The sequence below is a fragment of the Hyperolius riggenbachi genome, chromosome 12, assembly GCF_040937935.1.
Source record: "Hyperolius riggenbachi isolate aHypRig1 chromosome 12, aHypRig1.pri, whole genome shotgun sequence".
Lineage (NCBI taxonomy): Eukaryota > Metazoa > Chordata > Amphibia > Anura > Hyperoliidae > Hyperolius > Hyperolius riggenbachi.
In genome coordinates, this window is record NC_090657.1 from 51166848 (window position 1) to 51193967 (window position 27120).

Below are 27120 nucleotides of genomic sequence, written 5' to 3' on the forward strand. Positions count from 1 at the left end.
TTTTCTCCTATGCTGCTGTCACTTACAGTAAGCTGTAGAAATCTGACACAACCGACAGGTTTTGCACTATTCCATCTCCTTAGTGAATGGCAGTTGCTCTGCCCAACTGCCAAAAAGTGTGCAAACAGGTAGGTGGCGAAGTGTGCATCTTTATATAAATATTGTTTCAGGGTTTGGCTCTTTAAAAATAGAAGCCTTGTGGAGAATATCCCATGAAGAGATGGACTACTCCAAAACCTGTCGGGTCTGTCAGATTTCTACTGCTTCCTGTAAGTGACTGCAACATAGGAGAAAAGTCATTTATGGCTCATTTTACTCTGCGAGAAACATACTTTTTATTTGTATGTATTTTAAATGTGACATTTTTTGCCATAGAGGTCCTTTAATCTTACAGGTTATAATTGTTATGGGATCTCAGGTTGCGCCTAACAAACCTTACTTTAACTTGCATATTGGTGCCAAAATCTAAATAATAATTAGACATCATCTCGTCTGAGCAGGTCCACAAAATAACTTTTGCTGGAAGCTGTATTCTCAGTTGCTTGTTGTGGCCTTGTTTGTGTAAAATCGGTGTACACAACAGGCTCTTGAGTTTGCTGATTAACATTATAAGGAGGTTGGTAAAGGGGGGTAATAGCCCATGTGATTTGGAGGCCTATATGGGTAATTGTGGTATGCTGCATCCTGTTCATTTGGGTAGTTACCCTGTCCCTGATTGTATTGCAAGTGCCCATAGGGTGGTTGTTTGGGATATGGCGGAATAGGCACTGGAGGTGATTGTGAAGGTGTGCTGGAAGAAGAGCTGTGTGATTGGTCCACTGTATTAGATGGCTGGGAGGTGATTTATTTTTTTATGAGCTCAATAATACCCTGTCGAAGGTCTAAGATTTTCTCTTCAGGGAATTTCTTCATATAGGGTACTAGACTGACAGAAAAATTATAATGATCACATCTAGCGTAATGTAATGCACCAACTGCTTCCTGCATGGAACTTAGTACACCAGTCTCAAAACTGGATTGTCCACTAGTAAGTGCAGCTCTGCGCCTTCCTGTTACTTTTGCAGGTGTTTTGGCAGAACTCGTTGCCTGTGAAGGAGACACTAATGGGACACTACTACTTGAATGTGAAGGAGACAGTACTGTGACACTACTAGTGTTTGAGGTGTCATCACTTTGTGTGTCTGATTCTGATAATAAAGTTGCAGAAGTATTGTCCATGCCATCTTCTTCATCAGCTTCGTCAACTATGACCGGCACATCAGCAGGAATATTATCTTGTGTCCTATGGAAGGACAAAGCTTGGTCAATATTCAAATTGTAAACATGACATATGTGTACGTATATGCATGTGTTATGGATGAGAACAAAAATCTTGTATGCTACCAATCCACATAAAAAGGTTACTTACGGCTCCAGGTCCATTCTCCGACTGAGGAAAGCAAGTTGTGCAGTGTAAGCATATTTTTTCCTAGTAGATGCCCCAGACCCACTTTTGCTCTTTACTTCTTCCAAGAGCTCCCTTCGAAAGTTGTCCTTCATATTCCTCCATCAATTTTTTTTTTTTTTACTTCTTTCACTGTAAAATATACATAGTACACATTTGTAACATATTGATTATATAGCAGCTTAGTAGGTATTGTACATACTTGACGATTAATATGATTTGAATTCATATTCTGTGCAGCCAGGCTTCATTATACAGTATGTCACATAAGGTATCGATTGATGATGTTCCCAACACTCAACCAAAGGATTTAAGATAAATGTATATAGCAAAACACTTAAAATAGGAGGTAGAACTAATAAACTCATTTTTGAGTTTATGATTTTTATTGAGTTTGAGTTTATGATTTTTTTCTTGCTTTCAGGGTCTAAATGCACATGAAAAAATTGTACTACTTTTAGACCCTAAAATCAGGAAGGAATTATACCGCCAGGGCGGTTAAACACGACTTTTTCAGGATATAACACTTGATATGTATCCACTGCAATGTCACGTTAAACATTTGAGTCATGCATTGCTGTAAATTGTCAGCTGATGTGATCTTCCAACAACGCATAAATCTTTGTCTCGAGACTATTTGTTCCTGCTAAAGGACGCAACTAATCATTAAATATGTAAATTTCTTTATATACCTGTTTTAAGAATAAAAACAAAAATTGATTTTTAATACAAAATATAATCAGATAATTAAAAAACAAAAATATTAAAAACACTACAGCTTCATTTAACCTCCTTGCCGGTTATCCCGAGCTCAGCTCGGGGTAACCTGCGCAGGAGAATTTCTCAGGCCCCACTGGGCCGATTTGCATATTTTTTTTTTATTGCACGCAGCTAGCACTTTGCTAGCTGCGTGCATATTACGGTAGCCGCCTCCACCCGCGATTCGCCCCTACCCGCCGCGCTGCCCCCCCTCCAGACCCCTTTGCGCAGCCTGGTCAATCAGTGCCAGGCAGCGATGAGGGGTGGATCGGGATTCCCTCTGACATCGGTGACGTCATCCCGCCCCGTCGCCATGGTGACAGGGGAAGCCCAGCAGGAAATCCCGTTCTGAACGGGATTTCCTGCTTACTCTGATCACCGGAGGCGATTGGAGTGGGTGGGGGGATGCCGCTGCTCAGCGGCTATCATGTAGCGAGCCCTGGGCTCGCTACATGATTAAAAAAAATAAAATTAAAAAAAAAGTGCTGCGCTGCCCCCTTGCCGCGGGAATTGGAGCGGCAAGGGGGTTAAAATGAAAGTAAACCTTATAGATTGAACTTGTTTTCAGATATTCCATCCTTAAAGCTAACTGTTAACACAACACGCAAGGGTCACCTGGCTACCTATACTGGAGGGAGTGGAGCCATCAGGCTATTTATACGGAAGGGGGGAGGGTCACCAGGATACCTATATTTGAGGGAAGGGGTCATCTAAACTAGAGGAGGGGGAAAAGGTCACCTATACTGGAGGGAAGTGTCAACGGGCTACCTATACTGGAGGCTACCTATACTGGAGGGAGTGGGAAGAGTCATCTGGCTACCTGAAGGGGGGAGGGGGGGGGGCTGACAGTGGTCTTGGGCGGTAGAGACTACAAATCCGGCCTTGCATATCTGTCAGCTCATCAATCTGATCACAAAGATCTCCAAGAGCACCGCAACCATGAGCATCCTGTGACACTTAAAGCACACCTGAACTGTGCTTAATCTGCAGATTTTTACTTACCTGGGACTTCTTCCAGCCCCCTGTAGTCTGTGAGGTACTTCAGCCTCCCCTTTGTTCAGGATCCCCTTCGTTCTCCTGCCGGTGGCTCCATAAGATGTGCAACCAGAACCCCAGCCGCACCTATTCCACATGGGCGGTCCCTCCACACACCCATCTCGATCACGCACCCAGCAATAGGAGCACAGTCGAGATGGGTGCGAGGACAGGACCGCACATGCACAGTCGGAGCGACTAGAGTCCAGACTGTTCATCTTACGGAGCCACCAGCAGAAGACTAGGGGGCACACAATAGACGCCAAGGGACCTCACATACTATGGTGTGGGGGGGGGGGGTTGCTGAGGGGGCTGGAAGTAAGAAACTTCAGTTAAGTAAAAGTCTACATATTTAAGCACAGTTCCCATGTTTTAAGGTGCCCATACATTGCCATCCAATGTAGCAGACACATCGATCCCTCCCTGATTTGAATCTGATCAGAGGGCTATTGAATCCTTCCACACACTGTACATATATTTTCAAAAGATTTCAGCTTGAAATCTGGAGAATTGTATCGAAGCGCACCACTGCACTGTTTGTAGCAGTTCAACACTATAATAGGCTGTCGGTCTGCCGCTGCTTCTCCCATGCCCTGGATCTACTGAAATTTTCTTTTCAATAAATAATTTAGATCGATTTTTTTTTATTTACAAATATCAATCAAACTGACAATTATTGAAGCCTGCTGCCCTAAAGATTTCCGTGAGATTGATTTAAATCAATGGGGAAGATCGGTGAGTGCATTGCCTGCTTCAACATAACACTATTACTCAATTATACTAACATAACACCAGATTGGCACCTGCTGATTTCTCCATTGTTTTTTTTTTTAAAGAGAATCTGTACTCTCAAATTCTTACAATAAAAAGTATGCCATTCTATTCATTATCTTCTCCTGGGCCCCTCTTTGCCATTTCCGCCGCTCCCCGCCGCGATCTTGGCTTTTAAGCGCCAGTTTTAGGCAGTGTTTACAAACAAAAAACATGGCCGCTACCCAGGAAGTGATGTTTGTATATATCTCATGTTACAGTATACTACAATTTTTAATTACATAGAGAATTATCTGCACTCCAGTCTGGGATTCTCACAGTTCTCAGCATGAGTGTAACGATTGGTGTCAGCAAGAACAGATTTTCTGATTATTGGTGATCTACAGTATCACCAATAATGCAGATGTTATACCTGATTATATAGTGATCTGCAGAATCACCAATAATACAAGTATAGCAAGACACAGGACACTTAGGTGTAGAATAGTGTTTAAGTGCAACAGTAATTGTTAGAGATACCCAGTATCCCAGAGGAGCCGGTATCAGAGGGTATCTCTAAAGAACACAGTAGTCAGTACTCCAGCAAGCTGGAGACACAGAGGAGTATAGGTTCACCCGAGGAGCTGGTGGAGCTCAGAGACAATGCAGAGAGATCACTCGAGGAGCGAGTGATTCAGACTGTACTGCAGCTAGTCACCTGAGGAGCAGGTGATTCAGACTGTACTGCAGCTATCAACCTGAGGAGCAGGCGATACAGACTATGTTGCAGCTAATCACCTGAGGAGCAGGTGATTCAGACTATACTGCAGCTAATCACCTGAGGAGCAGGTGATTCAGACTATACTGCAGCTATCAACCTGAGGAGCAGGCGATACAGACTATACTGCAGCTATCAACCTGAGGAGCAGGTGATTCAGACTATACTGCAGCTAATCACCTGAGGAGCAGGTGATAACTGAACTGAGAGTCCCTCACCAGGACTAAGTTCCCTGGTGAGGGCAGAGGAGTCAGACAAGCAGGTTCGGCAACACACGGACAGATACGGTACAGAGACGGAGAGCCAAATCAGAGTGGTGAACAAGCTGAGTCGGCAACTAGATCAGATTGGCAAAGGTACAGATTCAGAAAACAGGAGAGTAGTCAGGAGTAGCAGAAGGTCATAACAAATATACAATTCAATTAGTACTTTAACCACCCTGGCGTTCTATTAAGATCGCCAGGGCGGCTGCGGGAGGGTTTTTTTTAAATTAAAAAAAAACTATTTCATGCAGCCAACTGAAAGTTGGCTGCATGAAAGCCCACTAGATGGCGCTCCGGAGGCATTCTTCTTCTCCTCCGGCGGCCAAATCGCCTCCGGTGGCCAAAAGTAACACGGAAGGCCGCAATGAGCGGCCTTCCGTGTTTTGCTTACTTCGTCGCCATGGCGACGAGCGGAGTGACGTCATGGACGTCAGCCAACGTCCTGACGTCAGCCGCCTCTGATCCAGCCCTTAGCGCTGGCCGGAACTATTTGCAGGGCTCAGGCGGCTGGGGGGACCCTCCTTCGCCGCTGCTCGCGGCGGATCGCCGCAGAGCGGCGGCGATCAGGCAGCACACGCGGCTGGCAAAGTGCCGGCTGCGTGTGCTGCTTTTTATTTGGTCAAAATCGGCCCAGCAGGGCCTGAGCGGCACCCTCTGGCGGTAATGGACGAGCTGAGCTCGTCCATACCGCTAAGGTGGTTAAGCTATCAAAAGACTGGCTAAGTGTGGATCCCCAGCTCCTGCTGGTTCTAGCACACTGTAGGATCTGACTAGGTCTGAGTGCTAACACGTAGCATATGCAACAGCAGACAACCAGCAACTGAGAGACATGTTCTATATATACCAGCAGCTCCAGGCAGCGCCGCCCCAATCACTTAGCCAATCAGCAGCACTACTGGAGTCAGCTGATCAGCTGACTCCCCTTCTATTCGCATAAAGGTCCTGTCTCCTGGTGCACGCGCGCGTAGCCCTCAGTCTGTGCGCAAGAGAAGGACCAGGCAATACCCCAGCATGAAACTGCATGGCGGAATCCGCCAACATGGCGGAGTCCGACCGCCTGCGATGCAGAAACCGCCGGTGTGGCGGAGTCCGCCAGCTGTGATGCGGAACCCGCCACCTTTGATACGGAACCCGCCGCCATACCGCTCCCTGTCTTGGCAGCGTTTCCGCTATTTATTACAATGAGACAGGCAGCTCCCTTCCCCCTCAGCGAGCTCTGTCTGTGATTAGTAAACAAAGCACACAGAGCCTACGTGGCGGGGGGGGGGCTTGCATAACTTCTCCCTATCACAGCAGAGGCAGTGAATTCCTCTCTGGCTCGACAAAGCTTGACAAAGAAGATTCGATATATTACAGAGACAGTGCAACTAGAAAAGGCTGCAGTAAGCCAGAGCACATTAGAACAGGTATAAGAACTTATAGGATACAAGAAATAAGTCCGAAAATTAACAAATATTCCGTACTGATCACCTGACTGGACTAAAGATGTCATCACCAGTGATACATTTCAGAATGTAAATCAGGGAGAGGAAAGATTTTACAATGGGCAAATACTGACTAAATAAGCTATAAATTACTATTGTAAACAATAAGCAATGTTATTCATTAGGTTATTTTCACTACAGTTCCTCAAGTGTGAAAGGGCCTTTAAAGTAGACACGCACTGAAGCCTACAGAGACTTTGCTCCCAAAAGTGGGTGCTTCAGAACACTGCAGGTGTGTGTGTGTATATAATTGTATTATTGTGTGGCTTTCTGACATTGCTGTTTGTATATCTGTATGTTATTAACCACCACAGATCATACACAGCCAACAGCTTTCGCTCCTGCACAGCTCTGCAGCTGAATGAGCCTGTAGGCATTCACAATGTATACGGAGGCACGTAGCAGGCAGTGACTCTGGTGAAGTTTCCCCCACTGACAATTTGTGAGGTAAAAATAACCTCCTTAGCAGCGATAAGGTTGGGAGTTTGCCTTTTGTGTCGGTCTGGGCAGAGGGGGCCAATGGAGCTGTATGTATCTGACACATGGGAATTTCTCACATATCTGCCCTCCAGAGTGACCTTCAGCCACACAATAAAAAGAGGCTTCAGTGTATCTCAGAGCGCAGCCTCTCGGTCCCGTAGCCAAGGTTGGTAGCACTGTGCTTGTCTGTGTGGTCTGTACTAACCCCTGGAATAACGAGAGTCCCAGAACCAGGACTCTGGCATTACACTTTCTATACAGTTTCCAACTGTCCTTAATTTTACTCAGTTTTGAAGATTTTTCCAATGAACATGTTTGAACCTCGAAAGCTTCCTGATTTGCCTTGCTGACCAGCTGTGCCATAAAATGTCTTTTAAATGTGTGTTATATTTCAGCTTGCCAGCTGTCCCGACTCCCTGAGCTTTTTAGATGAGCACTTGTCCGCAAACAGCATTTCAGATGCAAGAGCAATATACTAACGTCTCATTTTAACAACCACATTGGCCCATATGCAATTCACTTTTTCTCCTGAATTCTCTCCTAGGTCCTATTTTACTAATAACATATTTTACTAATTATCTTCCTAATAACATTCCATTAAAAAAAAAAAAAAAACGCAAGCAAGAAAATACTCAAAATAATTTTGATAGTACTTTTTCACCTGCTTTTTGGGACTCTTTCAATGGCAAAAGTGATGAAAAATAATCTTCTAGTAGAAAAAGTGAATTACATATTGGCCCTTATAACTTATGGTCCTCTAAGACATTTGTAGCTGCATAAATCAATAATAATAATAAAATATCCCTGTTTTTGTTTATTACTTTTTAATGCTGCCAACTACATTTGCAGAAGGTATTTTTTTTTCTTTTATTTCCTTACATTACGTAGCTAAAGGCAGCAACCGCTGTGTTTCAGTAACAAGTAGGCCTGCAATATGACCTCACTCGTGGGGAAAATTGTTTTATGTCATCGCACTGATCTGTTTAAATAGAAATATTTTATTCAGTCCTATGATTTGTGAAATGAATAACTGTAACAAAACAAGAGTGGTAACCTGCAGCAACTACTCCTAAAGCAGCTCTTATTTAACAGTTGAAACTGGTTTTTTTCAATGGTCATTTTCCCATCACCATTTTTCTCTTGGCCATTTTTTTTTTTTTTTTTTGCACAACCCTGTTTAATGCTGTGTTGTGATTTTTCACAGTGAAATGATTTATTTTAAACTTTTTTTTTTTTATAAGAGGAATTTTAACATTTCAAATTGTAGTTTATTTTTCACAAAAAGTAAGTAATGCCTCTTGTATCTGACATTTTACACTATACACCTTTTATTTAAATTTTGAACTTATTTGCCGTATGTATAAATTGTTTTTTCATTTATCAAGGGTTTGTTGTCTTTATTAGTTCAAATAATGACAACAATGTGCAAGGGTTACAGTATGTTAGTATACCATTTGTTTACCTAAACGGGGTATTTTAGATGAAATTGTAGTATGAAGTGAATAAAGGAAAAGGGTGTGTACTTTAGAACAGTGAACCATGGGGTGTATGCAATAAAGTGCATTAAGCAGCATTACTTTCGCAAAGTGTTACACATGATGAGTAGAGTGTAATACATTGCATGTAATACATTGCATTCTGTTCTACTCATTGTGTGATAAAACTTAACACACATATTTCTGCTTAACACAGATTATTGCCTACGCCTCTGTGAATCTGAAAAAATATTTTAAAGATAGTCAAAACTGCAAGAGTGAGCAAATCCTAACACAGCTTCATTTTTTTGTATATAATGTTATGTAATGCTAACTGGTGCTTTTATAAATAGCATTATCTTTCCCAATTTATTATTTATAAGGTGAATATATTTTGCAATGTAATTTTTTTTTTAATGCAGTGAAATTTAGGTCAGTTTACAAAAGAGTGTGAGCGTTTTAAAAATACAACAGCTCATTCTATGGTATTCTTAAATTTCTTCGGTCTCTTCTACCCACTATATATTTATTTTTCATCCAATCAAAATACTTCTAAGCGGCTAATATTTTATAAGCAGCAAAGTGTGAAGATTATTTTTTTTTTTATTTTAAACAATTCTGTACAGAACAGGTTTTGTAATTTCCCAATTCTTGCCAATTGAGGTCCTATTCCTTCCAGTCCATGTGCTAGGATTCAAAGCCAAACTGTATTATTTACAAATCAGTTACAATTAAATTATTATTCATATTCTGAAATGAATACAACAGTTCTAGTTATAGGAGTTACAAGTCAATTTTGTATTTGGTCTGTTGTTTTAAACAATTCGTTTTTGATGATTTACAATTCTAAGTATTATAACAGTCTAAAATAACAGCAATCATCATTCTGTTATTTTATATCACAGAATAATGATTACAGTATTTTATATAAATGGATCCTAATGCTTTAGCCTATAGGTTCTCAACTTCTGATGAATACTTCAGCTTTGTATAGATGATTTATTATATCAAGTTGTATACATGACTAAGGGCTCAATTCGCTAAGACCTGTTAGGCAAAATTTTAATGTGAGGTAAATTACCTTATGTGGTAAACTTTTTTTTTTTTTGAGTATTCACTAAGATTTTCCTGCATGTGGCTATAGGTCAGTAAATTACTAAACAACATCATGACAATTCACAAAGATTTTTACTTCATGCAGTAATTAATTCAGCATTTTAAACAATCATGTATTTCATTTGGTGTTTGATGGATTATTGCAGTGCATGGAAGATGGAAGCCAGATCTGATACAGAAAGCATTCTTTATTGTACTTACAAGTAAAGAGCAAGTCCAGGCTGCATACAATTTGTTTCGGCTCAAAAACATTAGCATTTTATTAACCATTTTTAATTACTACACAATTATATTTAAGGATTAGTTGGTGTTTTTTTTCAAAATTAGGAAAAAGATGTTTTCATTAACTTAACTTTCTAGCTTTCCTGAATAGTTTAATTAACTTTCCGCTTTTCTCTATCCTCAGTTTCCCCCTTTCTGGTCTGTAACCTCACAAATGGCTGTTTATCTTACCGACAGTTCAGGGCTGGAGATAAAATACCTATAATTTCACTTGTTACACCACACACGTTAGCCTTTGTGACTTTACATTAATGAGGTATTTACCTCACAAGTCGGCAATTTACCTCGCGTGCTTGATAGTTTACCTGCCAGGTTTGGCAATTTACCTCACTACTCAGTAATTTTAGTTTTCCGTGCGGTTACAGCCTTTGTGACTTGACAAAATGTTCTGCAAAATCAGTTTTCTGCTTTTCCACATGTGGTAATGCTTTGTGAATTGAGCCCCAAATCAACATAAACAAAACGAAGTTACTATTTTAGTCAGGTCTAAAACACAGGTGTATGTTTGCATTTTTTTTAAATAAATGTATACATGGCAATGATGTTTTAGATGATGTGAGCCACCACACTGGTAAACCCTAACTTTTGTAGAAGAGTACATACTTTAAAGAAAACCTGTGAGGGAAAAAATGCTTAATTTAGGTACTTACCTCGGTAGGGAGAAGCTTCTGGATCCTCCAGAGGTTTCCCACGTTCACCTCGCTGATCCAGCCCCGGGACCCCCCGAAACTCGCGCCCATGCTACAGTACGAGCAGATTTATGTCTGTGCTAGTGCACAGACGGGCTTGCGGGGATCCCACCACTGGTACGACAAGGCAGTCGGGGAGGGGTGAAGCCTCTGAAGGATTCAGAAGTTCCCCTCTACTGAGTTAAGTACCCAAATTGGGCACTATTTTTCCTCACAGGTTCTCTTTAAAGAAATTTTAACTGAGGTAATCTAAGATTGGTTTTGATTTTAGCATGTCCACTGTTGTTTGGTTTGTCTGTCAAAATATTTAAAGCGAACCTGAAATAAGTTTAAAAAAAAAATCACTTACCTGGGGCTTCTCCCAGCCCCCTGCAGCAATCCTGTTTGGCGCCGGTCCACAAAGATTCTCCAGTCCCCCGCTGCAGCTTCGTTTCTTCACCGCTGACTGACAAGTCGACAGCCACTACTCCTGCGTGGCCCTGGCCGTACGCATCCTCGTTCACGTCCTGTGCAGCACGAGAAAATCTCTTCTGCGCCTGCTCAGGACGTGAACGAGGGTGCATGCACTTACAAGCAGGAGCAATGGACGGCGACTGAACAAAGAGAAACTGAGCCGCAGCGGGGGACCGGAGGATTGTTGTGTACCGGGGCAGGGCAGGGCGGCTGCAGGGGGCTGGGAGAAGCCTCAGGTAAGTGAAACTCTTTTCTTTTAATAAATTATTTCAGGTTCGTTTTAAAGGACAACTGAAGTAAGAGGGATATGAAGACTGCCATATTTATTTCCTTTTAAGCAATACCAGCTGGCTATACTGCTGATCCTCTGCCTCTAATATCTTCAGCCGTAGACCGTGAACAAGCATGCAGCAGATCTGGTGTTTCTGACATTGTCAGATCTGACAAGATAAGCTGCATGCTTGTTTCTTGTGTTATTGAGACACTACTGCAGCCACATAGATCAACAGAGCTGTCAGGCAACTGGTATTGTTTAAAAGGAAATAAATATGGCAGCCTCCATATTCTTCTTACTTCAGTTGCCCTTTAAGCAGATTTAGGCCTTTATAGAATAACATAACTATCAATTAAAAATCAAACTTAGAAATCCTATCAGTCAGACTTTTGATTACTAATGGTAACTAAAGTATTTTGGGCTAACAATCTCAAACAGCGGCCTCGATTTTCAGAAATATATTAATGAATGGCATAGGATACAAACAATTAGTATATAATAATTAAACATCTGTGTAACTATATAAGTATAAACATGTATGCTTTGTATGGTTGAAAAACACTGTTGTATGGTTACTGTTGAGGAGTTGACAGGAGACCTCAGCATGCATCCGGATGAAAGTTCTGAAGTAAGCTTGTTTTTTTTCAGGTAGTTGCTGTGCCTACATCTAAATGTCATATACTAAATATACAATACACTAAATATAATCGCAAGGAGCAGCTTTAACATGAACTAGATCGCTGCATTCAGCCTTGCAGTAGTCAGGAAAGAGTTTGTCAGATCACTTGTAATTTATTAGGTTTGTCCAACAGTTAATATATTTTTACATTTTTTTTATTGGCAATAGAAGAAGAGATTTATCAGAATACTTATTTCTTATAACATTTTACTTGTGAAGAATTAACTGTTTCTCATTATTCACATGAGGTACAGTGTAGGAGAAATAGCTTACCTGTCATAGTGTCTGAAGTTCTATTCAGGTAATCCTTTTATTCAAATCACTCAAATTAAGACAGCCAAGTCTAGAAGCAAAGCCATCACACAAATAGCCATCACTATATTACTTCTGCATTCTAGTAAATACAGGCAAGTTCAAAACTGCTGATTGTAGTTGCAGAGCAGCTGCTGATGTCATCACTGTGCACGTTAGTTCAGGTCCGTGAACTCTCCCTTTATTTGATGCAGCACAGACTGCATCAAGTAAATAAACTGTGAAAAGAAGCACATGAATTTCTATTTATAAACAACTAGTAGACCATGACAAACTGAGGCCCGGTTCACACGAGTGTCCCGCGCCGTCTTGGTCAAATCCATTTCTGCAAGCGTGTAGAAAAGCATTTGACATCTTTCGGTGGCTTTCAGCTGTGATCAGCGTTTTTCACCCCCTCAGGGGGACACAGAGGCCATGCAGTAAACAACCCTGAACCTGTTGCTTCCAAGGTTGGCTCAAACAACAGGAAAAGTAGGGATAAAAAGCTACGTTTGTGCAAATGACGGTAAATGGTGGGAAACAACGGTACTGGCTCTGCCCATTCATTTAAATAGGAGGGCTATAATGATGAGCACAGCGGCCGTTGTTTACCGCACATCAAGCCTCCATGTGAACCGGGCCTGAGGCTGCTTTATCAACACAGGTGCACAGAAAACTGTAGCCTAAATAGGACACTTATCTAGAATCAGAATAGCCGTTTTGTAGGTAAAATGGGTGTGAAATGCACTTGGTTATTTGGGCACCGGCAAAGGAAGGCTACAAGTCTGACCATAGTTTGGCTAACGTATAGCCAAACTCAAGCTACAGCATAGCAGCGGTGTCTCAGTATTAGGCGTCCGGCTGCTATGATATCTGGAGGCACACATGCATACTGATATCTGGGGGTCTTGCATGGCAACCTTATACCAATATCTGGGGCATTTAACTACCTAGTTCTAATATTCTAGGGGGAGGGGGGGGGGGCATTCATGGCTACTGACGTTTTTTATCTTTCTTCTTTTTATGTCTACCTAGTTTTTGCAACTGCAGGGTACATGGATACTTTATTCTTGTAACTGGGGCACATGACTAATTCACTCTTGTATCTGGGGGGTTGTGCTCTGCCGAGGGCTTACCCCAAATTTGTTGCTAGTTTGAGCTCTCAGATTCGGTCAGATTTGCTAGATGTAAGGGCAGCTTTATTGAACTGTTTCTAACCACTCATATTTGTATTTTCTTTAAAGCAGTTCTAAAGAAAGTGGAAAAAAATAGTTTCACTTACCTGGGGCTTCTGCCAGCCCCCTGAAGCCTCCCTGTGCGCATGCTGTTACATGCCATCCTCCGGTCCCCCGCCGCTCGCATTTGCAGCCATCGTAGGTGCAATAGAGCGGCAGTAAGTCGGCGGTGAAGAAACGGCGCCGTGGCGGGGGACTGGAGGATCGTATATTAACGGCGTGGGCAGAAGCCCCAGGTATGTGAAACTCTTCCCATCCCCCCCCCCCCCTTCTTCAGTTCCGCTTTAAGGGAAAGCAGGGGAAAAATGTTTACATAAGTATAAACTTTATAAGTCTCATTCTGTATAAAGCTTACATTCACTTCATTGTTTGTGAAGAAATGCAAGTGAGATAAACTTCTTGGATGATAGATAATCCCTCCCTTTTGAGGCTGGTGTCTTACATCACTTCTCTCCAGATCCCATCCTATGTACTACCCACATTCTGCCAGTGATCTCCTCCTCCTTTCCTGTATTTGCTAATGGATCCCTTGTTTAATGTATACTTGGCACAAAATTTGCCGAACAGAGTTTTGATCTATAGTGCCCTTGATAGTCCATGGTACTTCTCTGTAACCTATTTATTTGTACAGCGCAACAGAATATGCTGGCACTATTAAAATAAAAAAAATAATAAAACCTGACTGGATTACACATGCTGGATTAAACTCAGCCAGGCTGTGCGCTAAGAACTGTCTCAGCTGTGAATCTTGTGTGTGTATAGAAGCCCCTCGTCGTCACCTGACATGCTGGATCCTTAGTGACGCACGAATGACTCCCTGAGCACGCTGTTCTCCTACTCACCGCACTCTTCGCAAGCCGCTCCATCGTGCGCTGCATGTCATTCCTCCTGTTCTCTTCTTAGCAACCGACATGCCGCTAGGCTCTAGGCTAGTGACGTATCTGTATACTGCATGCAAAGCATTACGATGCCGCGCGTCGTCAGACCACCACACACCTGCCACATTGTGAATGTTGCGCAAGTATTGCAGTGCTGCAAGCTGCGTTACAAGGTGGTCATTGTGCCGCATAGCAATGCACCACTGTATATGTAACCAAACAGAAATGGGATAACCATTGCCCATTCTGATTAATAGGACTTAAAAGACAACTGAAGTGAGAGGTATTTGGAGGCTGCCATATTTATTTCCTTTTAAGCAATACCAATTGCTTGGCAGCCCTGCTGATCCTCTACCTCTAATACTTTTAACAGTAATTTTGAGTGGAGTCGCACTTGCTTGGCTTCCATCAATTTCAAATGGTTTTCTTCATCTGATACTTTTTAGCCACAGACCCTGAACTAGCATGCAGCCGAACAGGTGTTTCTGACATTATTGTCATATAGGATAAGATTAGCTGCATGCTTGTTTCTGTTGTTATTCAGACACTACTGCAGCTTAATAGTTCGGCAGGGCTGCCAGGCAACTGGTATTGTTTAGAAGGAAATAAATATGGCAGCCTCCATATACCTCTCACTACAGTTGTCCTTTAAAACTGGAGAAAGTATGTGGGTGGGCTTCCTGTGCAGACACCCCTGGGCTGACTAATCACAGAGAAGTGTGGGAGTTTGTGGCTGCGATGGTGGAGGGGGGTCCGTGCAGTGAATACATGTGTGCGTGCTGCCTTTGATAAGTTTATGCCACAGTCATTTCAAAGAATGAACATGTGGTGGTCGTATCATCTGACTGCCTTGTGATGTCTAGGGATAGCTGAATTTAGACATTACATTCACCTGACCCAGAACTACCCAGTGTCTGAAGTGTAACTCCAACTTCCACCGAAGGCATCGACTGTACAATAGAAATCTCACCACCGGATTATTATTAAGTATTTATAAACACTGATATCTTCCTCAGCAGAGTATACTGTCCCTCAGAGGAGCTCACAATCTAATCCCTCCCATAGTCATATGTCTATGTATGTATCGTGTGGTGTATGTATCGTAGGCTAGGGTCAATTGTAGGGGGAAGCCAAATACCTTTTCTGTATGTTTTTGGGATGGGGGGGGGGGGAATGGAGAGCTCGGAGGAAACCCACGCAGACATGGGGAGAAAATACAATCTTAGTGCCCTAATTGGGATTCGACCTAGGGACCCAGCTCTGCAAAGCAAAAGCGGTAACCCACTACACGACTGTGCTGCCCACAAAATATAAAATATATATATATATATATATATATATATATATATGTATATGTGTATATAACATACTGTACATATATACACACTGACACACATATATGTTACTTCCAGCAGGGAATCTGTCTTCATTTTAGGCTAAGCAGAGAATTGCCCCCCCCCCCCCCCCCCCCCCCTTCCAATCCACATAAAAAAAAAAAAAGGCACTTTTAACTGGATGCCACCTTGTGCTCTACTGTCTACAAGACGTTTTGTCACTATTGGGAGCTGCTCCTTCAGAGTTCAAATGAGGGGAAAGAAGAACCACACAAACAATATATGCACAGATAATCTATGGCAGTACATGGCGTAGCCAATCGGCAATCACTGTGTCCATTCCAATTCTTTAAGCTGTCTGGCTTGGAAGTATGTTTTTCTGGATGATAAAACAGCCAGTTGGTTGGTTGACACTCACTATGCCAATTCCAATTCTTTAAGCTGGAAGTGTGTTGTCTGGATGATAATACAACAGTGTGCATTCATAATGCAGTAGAGTCCCTTTATAGTGAACTTCAAGGGACCTGGCTAAGTAGTTTTCTATATCAGAAGTTTGCTATATCAGGATTGGTTGTACATTGTATGTTCATACATGCACATGATCAGGACCTGGAGACTGAGCTTACTATAGCCAGAAGGGACAACATGGGATGACACTTTAGAAAAGAAACACAGAGACAATGGGAACCCAAATAGCATTGTATGTTAAGGTTAAAGAGTAAAGGTAGCCATACACTGGTCAATTTGCCATCAGATTCGACCAACAGATAGAACCCTCTCTGATCGAATCTGATCAGAGAGGGATCGTATGGCTGCCTTTACTGCAAACAGATTGTGAACCGATTTCAGCCTGAAACCGTTCACAATCTGTTGTGGTGGTGGTGCTGCCGCCGCTCCCTCGCCCGCATGCCCGCATATATTACCTGCTCCGCTGGCGCGATTCCAGTCCCCAGGTCTCCGCTGTCTTCTCCGCTCTGGTCTCCAGGTCCAGCATGCTTTACTTCTTCCTGCCCGGTAGGAAGTTTAAACAGTAGAGCGCCCTCTACTGTTTAAACTTCCTGCCGGGCAGGAGGAACTGAAGCATGCCGGAGACCAGCGCGGACACGGAGCAGCGGTGACCGGGGGAAGTCGCGCCGGCAGAGCAGGTAATGTATTGCCGTTCTATTGCGTCGGTCGTCGGGCACTCGAACGCCGCTAGCGACGCGCTCCCTACCCGCGGGCGATCGACGGTAATTTTCCGCACGGAGCGATCGACGGGATCGGACGAAATGGATCGAAATTCGGCGTGTAGCGCGAACGATTGGCAGCAGATTCGATCCCAGTGATCGAATCTGCTGTCGAAACGGCGGCAAATCGGGCCAGTGTATGGCCAGCTTAAATGTTTTTGGAGAAAACTACTCACAGGGTTAACCAACCACTTGAAGCAGGTGGAGATGATAAACCAGACTCCATTCTGGGTGTCCCACCTGAACTAGATGTGGTCGCTCTCTTGATAAAAAAAAAGACTGGCCTTCACAATGGTAAACACCATGTGATGCCAGAAAGTACCCCTCCAACTTAGCTGTGATGGGGTGTGTATATGCACAAAGGGGTAAGAGGCGCCCAGGAGTAATAAAACTAGGTTACAAACATAAAGAATGAGGTGGCTTACCTCAATAACGACAGTCTCATAAGACAAAAAGAGTTTATTTAGCACAGGCAATGCGTTTCGTGAGTCTGAGCCCACTTTCTTAGGCCAATAAAAGTGCCAAAGGGTTAATAGTCAAAAAGCATTGAGGCGCCTCAATGCTAATAACCCTTTGGCACGTTTATTGGCTTGAGGAAGTGGGCTCAGACCCACGAAACGTGTTGCCTGTGCTAAATAAACTGTTTGGTCTTATAAGACTATCATTATTGAGGTAAGCCACCTCATTTATGCTTTTAGTTTTTTTTTTATCCTAGTTTTATTACTCCTGGGTGCCTTTGTACTCTTTTGTACTATAGCCAGAGGTTTACCATGTCACATTTTACTACACCAAAATTCTACAGTACATGGCGTCAAAGGTTAATCATTGGGGAAAACTGGAGGGGTCCTTAAAAATAAATTGCCAGCAACGCATATCAGGGGCAAACGCAGGTTTTTTAGGGGGGGATTCCTGAAAGGTCAACAAGCACTGATGTCCCCGAGTGCTTCCGAAGACAGGTGGCTCCATACTGCCCATGCACAAAAGTGCGCTGACGTATTACGGAGCTGCCTATTTTTGAAAGTACTCAAGGACACAAGTGTTTCTGAGGTCTTCGGGAAGCAACAAATTTGAATGGGGTACAGCGCTGGAACAACTCCCGGAGAGAGGAACGGAAGATAGACTTAGTTTGGACAATTCAGTGAAATATGCCACAGTGTCACATAGCGCAAGCGATACCCATATGATGCAGGGATATATGCATCTGCGGAAGATGGCGGCGCTATATAAATACTAAATAATAATAATATTAGCATCTGTAAATAAGCTACATATTAATTCAGAGGATAGAAACACATTTCAAGTCTCACAAACCAATAGAAGGATACATATATTGTCAGTATATAGATCAGTACATCAGTTCCATGGCTTGAAAAGTGACAAAAGAATTTGCCACCAAAAGACCTGTTCCTCTGTAAAAGGAACAGCTAGTACCCAGTTTTTACACAACTTTAAAAGTGATACAAAGGGCTCATTAACACTAGCAACGCATGCATGAACGCAATTTCATACATGCATTGCCATGTGCTAAATCGCATAGGTCGGCATCTCTCATTCCATTAAAAAAATGCATGACAATGCATACGTCATGTGTGATTATGTTCCCGGCTAAGTTACAACGCAGCACACGGGAACTCAAACTGTAGTGTGGATGGTAACATGAAAGTCTATAGACTTTCATGCTACCTGCATTGCAGGCATTATGTGTGGTGCTGTCTGTCATGACTCACCGCACATAATGTTCATATCAGAAGACACACTTTTTGTCACAAAGGTGCAATTCATGGCAACACGGACACATCCAGTCAGCACTAGGGGAAGGGGGAAAACAAGAGTGAATGAGGGAGAGAGGAGTGGAGAGACTGAGATAGAGCAGAGAGCGTATCTGTATGCAGTCGCACATCACACAGAGGCTACTTGTCTGTAATGTGTCTCCTGTCCCTGCCAGCCTCTCACACAAGCTGCAGGCAGCCCTCCTGAAGTTTAGTAGAAGAGATGTGGAGGCGCCCGATGTGTGTGCACAGTTAGGATGTGTTCTATACACTTAGATCTGGTATACTCAGAGGTAAGTAGTAGATGGTCCTACCTTAAGTAAGTAGTCCATCCGTAAAGGTTTAAACAGTAGGTACTTTATTTGGCACTTATCTGACAACGCATTTCGCGGTTAGAACCGCTTCCTCAGGTCGAATACTGTGCCTTGCCAGTGCAGCAGCTATCCTGGAACAGGCGCCCAGGATAGCTGCTGCACTGGCAAGGCACAGTATTCGACCTGAGGAAGCGGTTCTAACCGCAAAACGCGTTGTCATATAAGTGCCAAATAAAGTACCTACTTTTTAAACCTTTACGGATGGACTACTTAAAGAGACTCTGTAACAACAAAAACCTCCCCTGGGGGGTACTCACCTCGGGTGGGGGAAGCCTCCGGATCCTAATGAGGCTTCCCACGCCGTCCTCTGTCCCACGGGGGTCTCGCCGCAGCCCTCCGAACAGCCGGCGACTGTGCCGACTGTCAGTTCAATATTTACCTTTGCTGGCTCCAGCGGGGGCGCTGTGGCGACTTTCGGCACGGAAATAGACGGAAATACCCGATCTCCGTCGGGTCCGCTCTACTGCGCAGGCGCCGGAAACTTGCGCCTGCGCAGTAGAGCAGACCCGACGGCGATCGGGTATTTCCGCCTACTTCGGCGCCGAGAGGCATCAGAGCGCCTGCGCAGGAGCCAGGAAGGTAAATATTGCGTCACCGCTGCACGGAGGGCTACAGCGAGACCCCCGAGGGACGCAGGACGGCGTGGGAAGCCTCATTAGGATCCTGAGGCTTCCCCCACCCGAGGTGAGTACCCCCCAGGGGCCGTTTTGTCGTTACAGTTCCTCTTTAAGGTAGGACCATCTACTACTTACCTATGAGTATACTAGATCTAAGTGTATAGAACACATCCTAACTGTGCACACACATCAGGAGCCTCCACATCTCTTCTACGGACGTTTCACCCCTATATTGGGGTCACCACTGTGTTAAGTGGAACTTTTGAAGGAGCTGCGACCAACAGTTGACAAGGCCGAGTGGGGACGGCACTTCCCCACATGCGATTTCAGTGGTTGCTTATCTTGCAACCTACTTTTGTGAGTATAACAGCTTTTATATTTATTAGAAGTCCAATTATACTCACAGTACTACACCAGATTGGGCTCCCGGTCTCCCTCCTGTCCTTTTTTCTGCCTTCCCAAACCCTCCTGATGTTTAGGCAATGTCAAAAACTTTTCAACCTGTGAAATACCTTCTGTAGCTGTTCACATGCAGACTTTACAATAGTGAGAGAGCTGAGTTTTTCCCACAAACCCTGCAGGAGACAAGCCTCTGTATATTTTCCAGCTTGCCCGTTTCAGCAATTTCAGGGAATTTTTTTTTAAGGTACAGGAGTCTCAAGGGGGTATTCCAGACATCGGTAACCCCCGGCTGAATGCGCCAGTGCATATGTCTGTTTTACCATCTACCATTTTTACTTTGATGTTTTAACCTTCACATCATTTTAGGTTGTCTCTGGGGGAGAAAAGTACCTCTGGTGTCCAGTACCTCATGTTTTTGTTCATCTGGATATACTTTGACTAGGCTAAGTGGGAACTCTCACAGACTTCCTACAAGAAAAGCCACTGAAGGAGCAATGTTGGGCCTTGAGTTTCAAATATGCTTTGATCTGGACAGTGCCAAGGACTAGAACATTTGGAAAACCTATTCACTTTGTTGCTATATGTTTGAGGGAACCCATAACTATGGGTGACAATGACAAACCCTGTCCATATTGCAGCCCTCCTATCATCAGCATATCACATGACTTTGTGCAAAGACAAGGCTGTCTTGTTATGGCTGCCATGAGTAAATGAAGGCCATAAAACACAAAGACCGAACCATTGGCAATGGCCAGAATAAGAGAAATGATCTTGGACCTTAGAGGGCTATTTTTTCTTTATTAGCATATGGATGTTTTACCTTTGATTCTCTTCTTGTAATGGTAAACAGCCAAGCCTAACAAATGAAATAATGTTCCTGTAGTTTAAAATCACCATTTCATAACTTCAGCAAAGCTTGTGTCAGTATGATCTTTCTCTGTTTTTTTCTAATCTTCTGGGATACCCTGTCCCACTTCCCCATACAGGGCAGGTTAGGCTTAATAGCTTTAAGGGTGAAATTATAATACTTCCTCCCCCCACCCCCAATCAGACACAATGTTGTGATGTGGTAGCCAAAGGTGCCCCCAGTAGTCAGCTGGATAAGTGTACTGGTTAAGGCAGGCATGGGCAAACTTGGCCCTCCAGCTGTTAAGGAACTACAAATCCCACAATGCATTTGCCTTTATGAGTCATGACTGTGTCTGTCAGACTCCTGCAATGCATTGTGGGACTTGTAGTTCCTCAAAAGCTGGAGGGCCAAGTTTGCCCATGCCTGGGTTAAGGGCTCTGCTTCTGGCACAGGAGACCAGGGTTTGAATCTCGGCTCTTCCTGTTCAGTAAGCCAGCACCTAGTCAGTAGGGAGACCTTGGGCAAGTCTCCCTAACACTGTTACTGCCTATAAAGTGCTTTGAGTCCGCCAGGAGAAAAGTACGATATAAATGTTCTATGTCTTAGCCAGATGTGCCCCCCCCCAGCATAGGTAGCCAGCCAGAGAGATGACAGTATTAATAGCAATTGAGCCCCCCCCCCCCAATATAGGTAGCCAGAGAGCCCTCACCAGTATATGCATCGAGAAAGGGGGGAAGTGACTCAACTCTCCGGGATCCACACGCAGCCCATCTTCTTTCTCCTAGGTGTCCCATCTCACTGGTAACAGCCCTGCCTGTGAACACGTAAGCGACGGGAGGACCACCAGGAGGAAAAAGATGGGGAACATGTGGAACCTTGAGAGGAAAGTAAATTCCACCCCTCCAATTTGCACTCTACACACGCTGGTGCTCCCCCTCTTCCTCTGCCACAACCTGGGCGGTGACCTGCCCCTTATAACGGGCCTGCCAGTGATTATTGCCTTTTACAAAACCTTATGCACAAGGTAATTCAGTAAACAAGCCCAGAGGACATGTCAGATTAAAGCGTAATATAACCCTGCATTTCAACTTTGCTCTAAAACATTATTTACAGCATATTATATGCAAAAAGCATTTTTTTTTTACTAGACCAGCATTGGAAGGGTTAAACACAGAGGTTTCAAGTTCCGTGGAGAGATATGCAGAAGTTCAGATTGTTACATTCTATTTAGTTAGATGTATCTATTGATAAACGTTACACACTCTTTGGCTGTCCTCCAAGCTCCTTCTCAGTCAGAGAGATGAGTCACATTCAACACTTAGATACATTTTATGTAAACACAATGTATCTATTTCAGCTTCAGATGCGTCTGCAGAAATCTCCAGGAACGTTAAAGCTGTGTGTAACCCTTCCAATGCTGGTCTAGTAAAAAACAAATGCTGGTTGCATATAATATACTGTAAATAATGTTTTAGAGCAAAGTTGAAATGCAGGGTTATATTTCGCTTTAAGAATAGGTGAGGTGCAAAGAGATTCAGTCTCACAGATAGTGATCTAGAGAGGCTTTTCGGTCACTTGTGGCATTCTGAGGCTATGCACCTGAAAATCAAGGTTCTAACATTAGAAGAGAGGACACACAAATTCTGATAATAATATTAGGCCATAGAGCTCAGCCTCCCTACATTGACAGCTGTATTGTCCAATACTTGTGATTGGAATTATGCTTTAAATGTGTTTCTGTGAAGCTTAGTCTGACGTTGCAGCTGCTCATTACAATCAAGAGCATAGCAGTCCTCGTCTGGTCATGTGTAACACACATTTCCTCATGCCTGGAACTCTACCTTTAATTGTTTGGTCTGTGCTGTACAATAGACAGTATATTTAATTAGTAGTGGGAGTAGTCAGCATATGTTGTGTAAAAGCACTGGGCACAGGATGGTAGATGCCTCGTACACAGAGGTCACATTGTAGTGGACACAAACAATGAGTTTAACCTCGGGGTATTGCTTAGTTTCCTTGGCAAGCCTGAGATTAGGTTACACAATCAGGAGCATGTCATGGAGCTGAGGTCATGTAAACGTCTCCAGTGCCTTGCTGTTTTAGAGAAATGTTTTTGTTGTGCCAGATGACTTAAACACTTACGGCGCGGCCTCTAACTCTGGGCCAACAGCTGCAGGTTCTAGAGTGTCGCGGTGTCAGAGGTGCTGCGTCTGATGGTTTCCAGCGTGGCCAACCCAAGTTTAGACATGTATGGACTTTGTACAAATGCTGATAGGTTTGGTTCCACTAATATTTATTCATGTTATAATGGTAAGAAGATACGGCACACCAAAGTGCAATTTAGTTTCATGAAACAGACGTATTTCCAATATTCACCTCTTTACGAGCTGTTAGACTTATAATGCATCTCTTTCTAACACTGGCTTATTTGTACACAACACTGGAGTGACATATACAGTAGTAGAGTGCAGTAAAAGTTATTTTACAGTCCTTTTCCTGGTTTCAGAATAATAAACACTTCCTATATAGTGTATAGCCCCCCCCCCCCCCCAGTGATGCTTAGCTTAGGCTGTTTAGCTATGCATAATTCTCCAGGTATTATTTACACTGGCTTCGGAATTGTCAGAAACAAATATTCCTCAGAGCTGGACCTGACAGATTTAAAGCTGTAGCTACCTCTGATAAATTTCAGAATGGTACAGAAAGATTTTTACAATGGACAAATACTGTCTAAATAATTTATAATTCATCACATTATTTTCACTACAGTTCCTCTTTAATCTCCTATGCCCTTGTAACACACATGTATATCCTGAACTGCTGACTTACAACTATAGTTTGGTTCTGGGTCACCATGAGCTGTCTGGGAATTCCTCGGACCGTTTTAAGACAGCAAAATTGTTTTATTGTGTATTTAGCAACAACAGTCTATTATGTGTATATCTGTGCACTATCAGCTCTAACCACTGAGTGGCAGTATGTTCTAGTAACAAAGCTCTTATTACAACCTGTGTTTGTAAAGGAAGTTGTGAATAAAATGTTTGTTTTCTTGCTGTGTTCTAGAGCCCATTAGCCATGAGGTTGATTAATATCTGTTTCTACTGCGTTCTACATTGCTGCGCACTAAGAAGTTAGGTTATAATAGCATTTCTTTTATAAATGTTATTTTGCAGGGCTATTTCAATAGGGCGTCTTTTTGAATCCTGTAAGGCTCATTACAGAAAGTTAGTGTTTTTTGGTCTGTATAACTTAGAGGAAGTTTAGCCTAAACAAACAGGCTAAAAACTCACCTCTTTTCCCGAGCCTTTGAGACTGCATAATGCAGGGTCACAGCACTTTGCGTCCCCAGGGAGAAAAGCGCTTTAAAAATGTTATTGTTGTTGTCATGAAGTTACATTAGTTATGTTAATTAAAATAGATAGGTAATATAATCTCTTACCCACCCAGTTTTAAAAGAACAGGCAAATGTTTGTGATTCCATGGGGCAGCCATCTTTTTCATGGGGGCAGCCATCTTTTTGGTTGAAAGGAGGTGACAGGAAGCATGAGACACCATTCCAACTGTCCTGTGTCCTGATCACCCCTCCCAGCTGCGCGTGCTAGGCTTCAAATCTCAAATTCAAAATAAAAAATAAAAATTGCGCCAAAACAGCAGAACGAGAACAACAACATCAGAAATCCCATCATGCTTTGCACAGCATCAGGGGGAAAATGCCCGGGCATATTCCTGTGATGGGGCGGAGTTCAGCTTCTGTGCAGCTAAAAAAAAGTCTTGGGTAAGAAGAACAGTTCTGATGCTGTGAAAGAAACGCCAAGCCTTTCTAGTGCTGCTGATTAGATTTTTAGTCTGGAGGTCTACTTTAAAAAAGCAGACTATTTTTTTTTGGGGGGGGGGGGGGGGGGGTCACTATACTGACTTTTTTGGTCACTATAACGTAAAGCAGTGGCCACTTGATACAATTTGGCAAACAATAATTTACGGAGCTTTAAGAAGACTTGTGCAGAATGACTTTGGGTGTAATGGTGGCCACTAATGATAAAATTTTGTGAAGAATTGTTTGCAAACAATTATACGTATGAACGAGCAGAAATTATAATTTGGGACCACTAACGGACAAAAGTCTTCTAACCAATCCGAGCAGATTAATGAAATCAATGCAATTTTTTGATCGATCCCATTGATCTGATTAGATTGGGTGGAAGATTTTTTCCGTGGTCCCAAACCTTCATTTCCGATCATCCATACGAATAACCATTTGTAAACAATCGTTCACTAAATTCTGGATAAAACAGAAGGTGCACCGCTGCACTGCAGGTCAACAGAGACAGTGCTGGACCCTGGGTCGCTCAGTCCATGCACAAAATGTTATCGTTAGTGGCCACCATTACACCCAAAGTCATACTGCCCAAGGTCTCCTCCTGAATAGGAGCTGGCTTACTGAACAGGAAGAGCCGAAGTTTGAACTCTGGTCTCCTGAGTCAGATTTTCAAAGCCTATAGTAAGTGACAGGTATTAGAGGCGCCTAACTCTATCCCCTATGCTCAAGGCATTTTATATTGACCTGACGAAGTGGGCCATGACCCGTGAAACGCGTTGTCAGATTGCTTTTTGAATAATAACTTTTTTCCAGTTGAACTGGTGTCTATATCTTCCGAATAAGTAAGCAATTACTTCTCTTTTTAACACACACATTGGGCGCCTCCATCCTATCCATTACCAGGAACATAGGAGAAAAGTCATTTGTCTCGCATTTTACTCTGGACAACGTACTTCTTATATGTACGTATTTTAAATTGTACAATTTGTCGCCACATTGGCCTTTTAAGTAAAGTCTTGCTTTAATGGAGAATGCCAGCAGATGGATGGATGTGTGTCAGTTATGTGGGCTGTTGTAGGTTATTGTACAGTGAAATGACCTGAAATATGTGTGACTGTTCATAAACCGGTGAATCTCCTCCAGTCTAGGCCATATTTGAAAAAAATCCTCTTTTTGTTTTCCAGGGGTGAGGAGCATCCTGGGTATTCCTTTGTCTTCTGTGGTCTTGTCTCCAATTGCCATCCATCATGTCCCTCCTGGATATGTCCGAATTTGGGGAGGCCGCTGACTATCTGCGGAAGAGCGACAGTGAGCTCATGAGGCTTCAGACCATCCCTTTCGATGGTAAGTATCTGACAGAGGTGGAGATGTGTAATAGGTTTATCATTTTCTTTCTCTGTAAAAACGTTGTTAATGGAAGAATTACAACACAACGCTGCCAATGTGAAGGACATTTCACACAGAAATATGAGCGTAAGCTTTGTGAACGTACTAGTTGTAATGGATTTCTTACTTCTGTCCATCTATACCAGTGATGGCTAACCTTGGCACTCCAGCTGTGACAAAACTACAAATCCCATCATGCCTCTGCCTCCTCGAGTTATGCTTAGAGCTGTCAGAGTATTGCAATGCCTCATGGGACCTGTAGTTCCACCACAGCTGGAGTACCAAGGTTAGCCATCATTGATCTTTACTGTATTCCCTTCTAGCACTCTAGCATTCTTTGACAAAGTCATCACATTCGTGACTCTGCTGCTGCAGGCACCGCCGCTCGGGCCACTGCATGATCCAGGCTCCCCACTGGATTGCAACAGACCAATGAGAATCCTCTCTTATTTGAAGGAGTGTTCCTATTGGTCTGTTGCAATCCAATGGAAAGCCTCAGTGCTAGTAGAAACAAAAAGGACACAGGGACACCGGGAACCTCTTTTGGCATATTATTGCCAGGTAATGGATAGTAGAAGGTAGGAAGAAGATATACGAACATGTGGGGACGTACCGTCCCCTATCGGCCTTTAGCAAAGATATGCCGGTCGCTGCTCCAAAAAGGTTCACGCCACAGGCAAGTTGTGGGGTGAGTCCCCTACCGAAGTAGGGTAACTAAGGTAAACGTGATACAAGAACAAGAGGCGTTCAATAGTGGAAGGTACTGCAAAGCTCAATGCAAAAGTAAAAAAATAAAAAAGCCTGATCCCACCTTAAGAAGGAGGCTCACAGTAGGTTTTATAAAAAGGTTTAAACTTTTTTATTTAAAAAAAAAAAAAAAAACCTACTGTGAGCCTCCTTCTTAAGGTAGCATCAGGCTTTTAAATGTTTTACTTTTTTATTTTTTACTTTTGCATTGAGCTTTGCAGTACCTTCTACTT

The 27120-nt window shown here is 43.0% G+C and overlaps 1 protein-coding gene and 1 long non-coding RNA gene across 4 annotated transcripts in view; one reads left to right on the forward strand and one right to left on the reverse strand.

Moving 5' to 3' along the window:
• Positions 1-27120, forward strand: part of MYH7B (myosin heavy chain 7B) — a 138672-nt gene that overhangs the window by 28213 nt on the left and 83339 nt on the right. For 2 of the 3 annotated variants that reach the window (XR_011025240.1, XM_068263030.1), the window contains exons 1-2: positions 7085-7159; positions 25939-26098. Coding sequence is in view for 2 of the 3 variants with exons in the window: in XM_068263030.1 (XP_068119131.1) it covers positions 26002-26098 (97 nt within the window). In the remaining variant the exon portion in view is untranslated. Of the gene's footprint in view, positions 1-7084; positions 7160-25938; positions 26099-27120 lie in introns of those variants that run through there. The other variant, XM_068263031.1, reaches the window with a different exon arrangement.
• LOC137541632 (uncharacterized) lies at positions 318-12368 on the reverse strand. The gene is made up of 3 exons (XR_011025241.1): positions 12235-12368; positions 1409-1576; positions 318-1282 (listed from the first exon to the last, which is right to left on the reverse strand). It is a non-coding gene; the product is annotated as an uncharacterized lncRNA (long non-coding RNA).